Source organism: Orycteropus afer, unplaced genomic scaffold (genome assembly GCF_000298275.1).
Source record: "Orycteropus afer afer isolate SDZICR_OR568_19922 unplaced genomic scaffold, OryAfe1.0 scaffold00108, whole genome shotgun sequence".
NCBI classification, from domain to species: Eukaryota; Metazoa; Chordata; class Mammalia; order Tubulidentata; family Orycteropodidae; genus Orycteropus; species Orycteropus afer.
The window spans coordinates 8,237,861-8,247,574 of record NW_006921695.1 but is presented as its reverse complement, the minus strand read 5'-3'; the positions used below and the strand labels follow the sequence as shown (position 1 = coordinate 8,247,574).

Sequence of the window (9,714 nt, the reverse complement as noted above, 5' to 3'; positions counted from 1 at the left end):
TATCTCAATAAAAATAAAACATCAGAGGGATATACCTATAAAGTGGAGGTTCTATCAGCCTTAAGACCATATTAACCAAAAAAAAAAAAAAAAAAAGTTGCCATTAAGTTGATTCCGACTCACAGCAAATCTGTGTGTTTCAGAGCAGAACTATGCTCCACAGTGTTTTCAAGCCTGTGATCTTTTAGGAGATCACCAGGCCTTTGTTCTGAGGCATCTCTGGGTGGATTTGAATGACCAGTTGTTTTAGTTAGCAGCAGAGCACTTAACCATTTGTACCACCCAGAGTAAGAAGACCATATTATACCCCAGAATTTACACACCTTTTATTTCTTATATCAGAAACCCTGCAATTGAAAACAATAGAAGTATATGGAAAGCAAAACACAGTTAAAGGAAAGAGGGAAAAAAAAAATAATACCTACTTTATCTTTCAGGCCCCAATGGTTGCACTTCCTAAAACACTGTCTAAACTTTTGTCTAAGCAAATGTAAACTTCCCAAAATTCATATAAATAATTTTTATACATTGTGCAATGTGTACAAGAATTAGAACAATCCTGGCTACCACCGAAACAGCCAGTCACAGCTATGCATTTCAATAATTTATTTAGAAAATCTGTCAATTCTGTTAAAATACTAGCATAACCATGAATCTGATGTTTTGTGGATAAAACAAATATACATGGTTGATTCCTTATTAGTATACTTATAGACCCATTAGGAGCTCTGGTAGCATAGTGCCTAAGGCACTTGACTGCTAACCAGAAGGCTGGTGGTTCAAACCCAGCAGCCACTCCTCGGAAGGAAGGTTGGGCAATCCTACTTCTGTAGTGATACTGCCTCAGAAACCCAAGGAGGGGTCACTATGAGTCAGGGCCGACTCAACGGCACATAACAACAACAATAGACCCATTGCCATTGAGTTGATTCCAACACACAGTGGTCCTAGAGGGCAGAGTAGAAGTGCCCCACAGGATTTCCAATGCTGTCATCTTTACAGAAGTAGATTGTCACATCTTTCTCTTGCAGAGTGGCTAGTGGATTCAAACAACCCACCTTCCAGTTAGCAGCTAAGCTCTTAACCACTGCACCACCAGGGATCTTTACTAGTTAAGAACAAAACCTAAATCCAAATTGCCAGGGCCAGATCCTAGCTTCTTCACTTCTTCATATGGAAATTCTCTCCAGGCCTCCATTGCTTCATGTGTAAAAGAGACATAATGCTGCCTTTTTCACATATTAAATGAATTACTATTTGTAGAGTGCTCAGAATGGGGCTTGGCACATAGCAACTACTGCATGTACTGGTTGCTATTACTACTTTCAATAAGCAGACTTTAACTGCACCCAGACACATTGTTAATCATTCCCCAGGGAGTGTTTAACTTTCATACATTATAGGGGAAAAAAGAGAAAAATTAATGATGGGCATCAAATAGTGATACTGTGATACTCCCTTATAACATGTTTGAGATGAAAATGCTTATTTTTTGCTAACAATGCTTCATCACCATCGAGTAGCTGCGGAATCAAGTTCAAACAGACATAATGAATTTTATCTAAACCTGATGCCTCTCCAGGATTTAAAAAAAAAAGGCCTAGATGATTTCAGATTTAATAAATGAGGCTTTTGCAGTTTAAGCAACTCTTGCTAATAAGCTCTGAGTCCTTCACAAATATTCTAATTAACCTTTGCCATATACATTGAAATAAGAGGCAATCACTGTTTCCATTTTTTAAAATATATATTTAGAGTGATTTAGCAAGCTGAGACTATTGCATTTCGAGGTGCATAAACACCCAGATTGTCATTCAAACTGTTGGCTTGGTCTTTCAGATTTGTGATAATTTTCCATGAAGTATAATCGTGCTTTAAAAAGAAATTTAAAGATTTGTGTCTTTGAAGATGGAAAATATACTGAAAAGGGATATATGTGAGTTAAGTGCTTTCAGAATAATCTTTGTTGACCTAACAAAAACAATAAATATTACTGCGTGTGGTGTGGCAGTGAACAGAGTTCAGGACTAGAGGGAAGGAGACCTGAATCCTGTCCTGGTGCTTTCACTAACCAAGTGTGACTTCAGTGTGTCATTTAACTCACACCGCCACCTCATATTCTGCAGATGTAACATGAAGGGGTTAGTCTAGCAAGTAAAAACTGGAGGTTGAAGCTTGAAGCCTTCCTTAAAACTCTTGCAACCATGAAGTTCTCTTTTTAGGTTTCTAGTGGTAAAAACTCACTATGTCCTAAGGTGTTTAAGCTGTCCACAGATCTTTCTAACAGTTAAAAAAAAAAGTTATTCCTTAGCCACATTTTGGGTCTTTCTGTGAACTCCAGGCATCTCAAATAGTCTGTCTTTCAGATGTGGGATACAACGGAGCACCGTCTTTCAAATGAAGAAAAAGAATATTGAATGAAAGCAAAAGTAGGCTTTTCTCTATCCAATTGTTTACCACTAATAGGCTAAAGAGGGAGTAAAGAACAACAATAAAAACAACCCAAACTTACTGCAATGCAGTTGATTCAGACTTACGGCAACCCCATGTGTTACAAAGTAGAACATCTCCGTATGGTTTTCTTAGCTGCAATCTTCACAGAAGCAGACTACCAGATCATTCTTTCACAGCACTGCTGGGTGGGTTCAAACTGTCAACCTTTAGGTTAGTAGCTGAGTGCAAATCATTTGTGCCACCTAAAAACCCACAGAAAGTGGGTTGATTTTGACTTCTAATGGCCCTATAGGACAAAAACAACTGCTCCATAGGGGTTCCAAGTCCATAAATCTTTACAGAAGCTGATTGTCTCATGTTTCTCCGACAGAGTGGCTGGTGGATTTGAACCGCCAAACTTTTGGGTAGCAGCCAAATGCTTTAACCACTGCCCCAGCAGAGGGATTGAGAGGTAAAAGGACTTTTGAATGGTTCCTACATCTTCATTTTGACCAAGTCCCTACATTAGTTTCTTTGAGCTACCATAACAAAGTATTTCAAATTAGTGTTTATAAGAAAATAATTTATTGTCTCACAGTATTGGAGGCAAGAAGTCTAAATTCATGGTTTTAGCAGAGTCATGCTCTTTCTGAAGGCTCTAAGGTAAGATCTTTTTTTTTTTTTTTTCTTTTTTTGGTCTTTCCTAGCTTCTGGGTGGCCCAGACATTCCTTAGATTGTAGCTAAATCTTCATATGGCTACCTTTTCTTTATATATCTTCCCACAATTCAGGTGGGATTTAGGGCCATCGTCCTGTGGTATAGCCTCATGTTAACTTATAACATCTTCAAAGATATTTTCAAACAAGGTCACATTTTCAAGTATTGGAGGTTGTTGTTATTAAATACCATTGGGTTGATTACTGACGCAAGACTACTCTATACATAACAGAACAAAATGCTACCCAATCCAATGCCATCCCCCTGATCGATTGCCAATAGGATCATTATGATCCATATGGTTTTACTGGTTGATTTTCAAAAGTAAGTCACTAGGCTTTTCATCCTCATTTCTCTGAAATCTCTTCAGGACTGCAGCAACATTCAAGCTTCCACTGACAAAGGGATATTGGCTGTGTAGGGAATCAAACCCAGGTCTCCCACAGTGAAGGAGGGAATTCTATGACTGAACCACCATTATCCCCCCACTAAAAGTTAAGACTTCAACATATCTTTTTGAAGGATACAATTCAACTACAACAATTCCCTAGCAAATGAGAATTTTTCTGCAGAGAAAGGGTCATAACTTCAGTGTTTCAAAGTTGTCCATACCAGCTAAACTTCTCCTCCAGCTTCTCAGGTAGCTTAGGCAAAGGATAACCTTCTTCTACTCCAAGAAGGAGTAAGTGATGTGGTTGGATTTAAATCCATGACCTCTGGCTCCAAAAAACCAAAACCAAACCCACTATCACCAGGTCGATTCTAACTCATCACAACCCTATAAGAGAGAGCAGAACATTCCCATATGGTTTCCAAGCTTATAAATTTGTACAGCAACAGACTGCCTCACCTTTCTCCCACAGAGCAGCTTGTGAGTTTGAAATGCCCACCTTTTGGTTAGCAGCTGAATGCTTTAACTACTGTACCATCAGAGTTCCTTCTCCAAAGAGCAGTGCTACTCAAAATGTGGTGTGTAGAATATGGTGGCTCAGGGAACTGTTTGCTATCAAACTATCACTAAAACAAAATGAAACACACTGTCATCAAGTCAATTCTGACTCATAGTGACCCCCATTTGCTTTCTGAGGCGGTAAATCTTTAAGGAAGTAGATTACCCAGTCTTCCTTCTAAGGTGTGGCTGGTAGGTTTGAACCTCCAGCCTTCTGGTTAGCAGTAAAATGCCTTAGGCATTGTGCCACCAGACCTCCTTACTATCACTAAAGGGGAGAAATTGAAAGTAAGCAGTTAGAAATCTTAGATCTATTAAAGATTGTGATGATATCAAGTACATGATTAGTAGACTTTTCCCACTGAGTTTCAACCACTTTGTGTGCCATTGAGCACTCACATGAGAAGTTCATGTGGTACAAGTCATGTATAGTAGCAGTAATAGATAGTTCTGCCACAGACTGGAACAATAGGAGTACTTGGAGAAGCCTAAATGATCTTATTGTTGTTGTTATGTGGCGTCGAGTCGGACCTGATCATAGTGACCCCTCCTTGGGTTTCCGAGGCAGTATCACTACAGAAGTAGATTGCCCCATCTTCCTTCCGAGGAGTGGCCTACATGATAGAGGCTCAATAACAGCTGTGTAAATTTTGAGATGAATTGTTTTCATTCCCATCTAAAACCAGTTGCCAAGTTGATTCTGACTCATGGCAACTCCTTGTGTATCAGAGTAGAACTGTGCTCCATGGGACTTTCAATAGCTGATTTTTCAAAGGTAGATCATCAGGCCTTTCTTGAGAGGTGCTCCTGGGTAGACTTGAACCTCCAAAATCTTGATTAGTAGCTAAGGGTGTTAAGAGTTTGCACCACCCAGAGACTCCTACCCTTTTCTATGTCCTTCAATTCCTTGGATGCCTTAAAGGACTCATGACTTTAAGTCAGTTTATCATAAGTAAACTTGCCCATCTTTGTTTTGCCTTCAAACACAACAGACTTAAAACTTAGTTTTGTAATTATTTACAATATTCATTCTAATAAAATTTAACTCTAGTAACCAAAAAAAAAAAAAAAAGATATTCTGTAGAATTCTTTATACGCAGCCTGCCTCCTATTTCATATTAACATGAGATCAAATAGCACACTACCTTAGGGGATAACATGCCTCAATAAATATAAGCTGTATTTTCACAGGTAGCTCAAATAAGATTAAAATCATTCTCAGAAAATTTATGGCAATATGAATACCCCACTTCCTAAAGTCAGCATGGTACAGAACAGCACTGATGTCAGTTGTCCTGGAGGCTAATATTTACTCTGATGTTTACTGCATTTGTGGTTATCATAAAGTCTTCAAAATTTCTGGACCAAAATCTCATTCTCTGTGAAAGTGGGAGCTTGAATCAGCTGGTCTAAAAATTATCTGACATCTTTAACATTTCATACTTCTAGGAAAATTATTTTCCCTTACGGCAGCTTCTTGATGGAGGACTGATTTTCCCAGCTATGCATTTACTGCTGAAACACAGACTCACCTCCTGCCCTTGTATGAACAGCTCTTTATTATAAATTTTGTATTATCAGACTCCTCTAGGCTGAGTCACACGACAATGAGAGACTGACCCTCACCCCAAAATGGTGCCTTTGTTGTGGAGACATGAGCTCCAATTTGCAGATATCTCCAGGGTTGCAAGGAACTCATAGGGGCCTAATCATGATATAATGGGTCCCATAAAATGCCAATACCTATAAGGTACTGTTTATTGAATTGTTGTTTGTCTCTTAAGACCTACCTCAGGGGCCTCTTCAAATGTCTAACAATTCGAAATAAAGCCATCTGTCTTCCCCTAACCCATAAAGCCTACACCATTAACTCAGGTCTTAAATAGAGTTAGGAGTTGAATGAGCCACCCCAAAAGCACTTGAGTATGAATCACCAAGCTATAGTTGATGTAAAGGTACACCATTGATTGCTTATGGCCCAAATCATGTTTTAAGCTTCTCTGCTCTCCTGAGATGATAGACCCTGGGCTTGCCGAGAGAGCTACCAGATGTGGAATCATCAAGGTTGGTTTGGAAGTATCAGTGATTCTCATTACCTTTCATCATTGAAGATGGAGCAATAATGCAAATGAACATAAATTCAGAAAAAAAAAAAATTGGTACTATATGGGAGTTATAGAGTAAAATGGAAAATGTCTAATCATATATTGCTATTCAAAAGAATGGAAAATTCATATCTAAGCAATATGGAAAGTTAGGCAGAGTGTTTTAAAAAAAGAAAGTAAGATTATTAGGTAATAGGGTTTATATGTCTGTGCATATATAATACATATTGAATAAACAAATATACATGATTTATTGTCAAAGCTATCATAAAGCTTAAGAGGAAGGGAAAAGATAAAATCATGGATAACTTTTAAATAAATTAGGCTGTCCTTATTATCTAAAATATGATTGCAATTAAAAATTGAATACATATATTAAAAGGCATGTAAGTACACTATGAAGAATTTTCTGATCTGAATAATATTTTGGAAAGAGTACTTATAGTTTAGTTTTTTCTAGAAAAGATAAGAATGAATAGCAGTTCTTTTACAAATAAAGCAGAGTAAACAAGGAGCCCCAGTGGCACAGTGGTTAAATGCTTGGCTGCTAACCAAAAGGTTCAAACCCACTAACCACTAACCACTCCATGGGAGGAAGATGTGACAGTCTACTTCCATAAGGATTACAGCCTTAAGAGCCCTATGGGGAAGTTCCACTGTGTCCTATAGGAATCAACTTGAAAGCAACAGGTTTAGTTTTTTGTTAAGTGTTTTATCTCAACACTATCCCCAGAAAAGGAATGCTGGATTAGGTATGAAATGTATATGCCAGAAAACAATAAGACAATTCTTGTAGAACTTGAATGAATGGAGGGAAATGCAATAAATGAGTAGAATCCTAGAGGGAGATCCCATGCTTTAGCCCAACGGACCATGATGCCTGGTTCTTAAGTAGCCACAATTTATTAGGTAAATGGGTGTTACTTCTATCAGTGATCTTTCCTCCCTAACTGAAATTGACAAAAGGACCTTGAGCCTCTTTTATCAATTGGGCAAAGTCTCCTTTTTCTCAATAATTGCCTCCAAATGCTTTCATGAGAGAATCAAACTCTTCTCAACTACGAAAGGAGGTTCCAGGATAATCAATCTAGGTTTCCCAACTGCAGAGAAAGAATCTTCCCGATAATATTTGAACCACTGAGATTTTCAATAGTTTTAGGACAATTTTTTTTTCAGCACTCGTCTGCCTGTGGGTGTGCTTTCTTTCTCTGCAGAAATCAAAGATATCTACCTATGAGAAGATGTGGGCTTTTATGAGCAGCAGGCAGCAGACCGCACTAGTAAAAAACAGTGATGAGGGGATCCAACGAGTGCTCACCACTGACTACGCCCTACTGATGGAGTCCACCAGCATTGAATATGTGACTCAGAGAAACTGCAATCTCACTCAGATCGGAGGACTCATTGACTCCAAAGGTTATGGAGTGGGAACGCCTATTGGTAAGAGGGGTGAGATATTAGATGGGACAGAGTCCCTGGGTGGTGCAAAAAGTTTATATACTTGGCTGCTAATAAAACGATGAGAGGCTCAGAGCCACGCAGAGGCACCTTGAATGTAAGTCTTACATGTAAGTAATTTCCTCTTCAATCTACTTCCAAAAAATTCACCATTGAAAACACTATGGCGCATAGTTGTGCTCTGACATCATGTGTTGAAACCAGCTTGATGGCAACTGGTCTGGTTTGAGATGAGCAATGTTGATTACAAAATACAGAAGGGAGTGGGCTCAGAATTTTCTACTCCACATTCTGAAAGTCTCTGCAACATCATTAAGCCACCAATCAAACTTACTGCCATTGAGTTGACTCTAGCCCATAGTGACAGTTTAGGACAGAGTAAAGCTGCCCCCATAGGGTTTCTAAGTCTGTAAATCTTTACAGAAGCAGACTGTCTCATCTTTCTCCCACAAGGTGGGTGGTGGGTTTGAACTGCTACACTTTTGGTTACAGCTGAATGCTTTAACCACTACACCATTAGAGCTCTTTTTACAACATCTTCAGTGGATCAGTAAATATGAGAAATGAACTTATCAGAGGCATAGTTTGAATTGAAGAGTGACAGGTATTTAATAAATGTCCAACCAGTGTTTCTTTCAACCACTATATAGACTACATTTCATTGGTTTATCCCAAACAAATATCTTAAAAAGAATATATCTTCCTAACTACTCCTTCTCTTCACATTTTTCGTCAACACTTATAAAATTTCATATAGTTTTTCTACCTTAAATTGTATTATCAGAAAATTAATTCTGCATAACAAGTAGTTAGAGGACTAGTGTTCTCTCAATAGATAAAAAGCAATGTTATATCTGCCAAAAGAAAAAAAAGATATAGATTAAACTATAATTATAACGTGTTCAGGAAATATGTTAATCAACAATAACTACCTAAAATCTCAGTTTAATCCTATTCTTTGGTCCTGTACCACTGCTCTCTCTAGTAATATTATTGCCTTGTGAACATACAAACCCATAGAGCAAGGTCTTGCATGTAAGTAATTGCCCTATTAATATAGAAATGCCTTTCACTGTTTCTTTATTCTTTTCTCTTTTTTTTAATTAACTTTTTATTGTGATTTGGATGAAAGTTTACAGAGCAAATTGGTTTTTCATTCAACAACTCATACACATTTTGTTTTGTGACAATGATTGCAATCCTCCCTATATAACAGCATTCTTCCCATTTCATCCCTGTAGTTACCATTTCCCTTTATCCTCCTTTCCTATCCATCCCTGGCTTCTGAGGAAGCCATAGTTTCACACATCTTGTCTTAAGTAGGAGCAAAATCTGTCAATTACACAGGCATGAGGATGCAGAGCTGCAGGCAATGGTTTTGTCTGCTTTAGATGCATTGTGATGGCTGGCTGGGCTGCTGAGGAGGTGGCTGAGGAACCGAGTGGGTGGGTGGAATCCAGAGGAATATCTCTAGCCACTGAGTTGGTGCAGGCAGGAAGCAGGCTAACCCCTAGTCGCCAGGAAGGTATCTAATAAAGTGGAGAAAGCACCTCTCTCATCTCAGTTTTCTGGCATAGGCTCAGTGCCCCTCTGGGAGCATGCAGTCAATTATCTAGCTCCTTCCCAGAGACAATCAAGTGGGGGCTGCCAAGAGCCCAACATCTGTAACCACCACCCCACAGGCCCTCCCTTTTACATTGCCCCTCAACCCAAAGGACTATTGTTCACTGGTGGTGAGCTGTTTCTTCCCTCTTCACTGGCTCCTTCCTGACTCTGTGGTGTCCTGAGTCACTGGCAATCTCACCTACTTTTCCTGAGTTTCCTCTCCCAGCTCCAGCATATACTCTGCTTACATTGATTTGCTCCAGATCTGTCTCTGTCCAGTGTGGGTTCCGTGAAGTTGGTTTCTCCTCTCATGATGATGCCTTCTGTGTCTCAAAATGGCCATGCTTCATCTTCTCTCTCCCTGGTCACTGTCCTTGCTCTGACTCCATTTCCAATTAGCATTCAATCTAACTCTTTATCCTTTTATTTGATGTCCAGAGTTCTCA

At 38.9% G+C, this 9,714-nt stretch overlaps 1 protein-coding gene across 1 annotated transcript in view; it reads left to right on the top strand.

Moving 5' to 3' along the window:
* The window catches only part of GRIK1 (glutamate ionotropic receptor kainate type subunit 1), a 281,030-nt gene that overhangs the window by 241,107 nt on the left and 30,209 nt on the right, over nucleotides 1-9,714 (top strand). Inside the window, exon 12 of the mRNA XM_042781337.1 lies at nucleotides 7,420-7,645. Within this exon, the coding sequence (XP_042637271.1) occupies nucleotides 7,420-7,645 (226 nt within the window). The remainder of the gene's footprint in view (nucleotides 1-7,419; nucleotides 7,646-9,714) is intronic.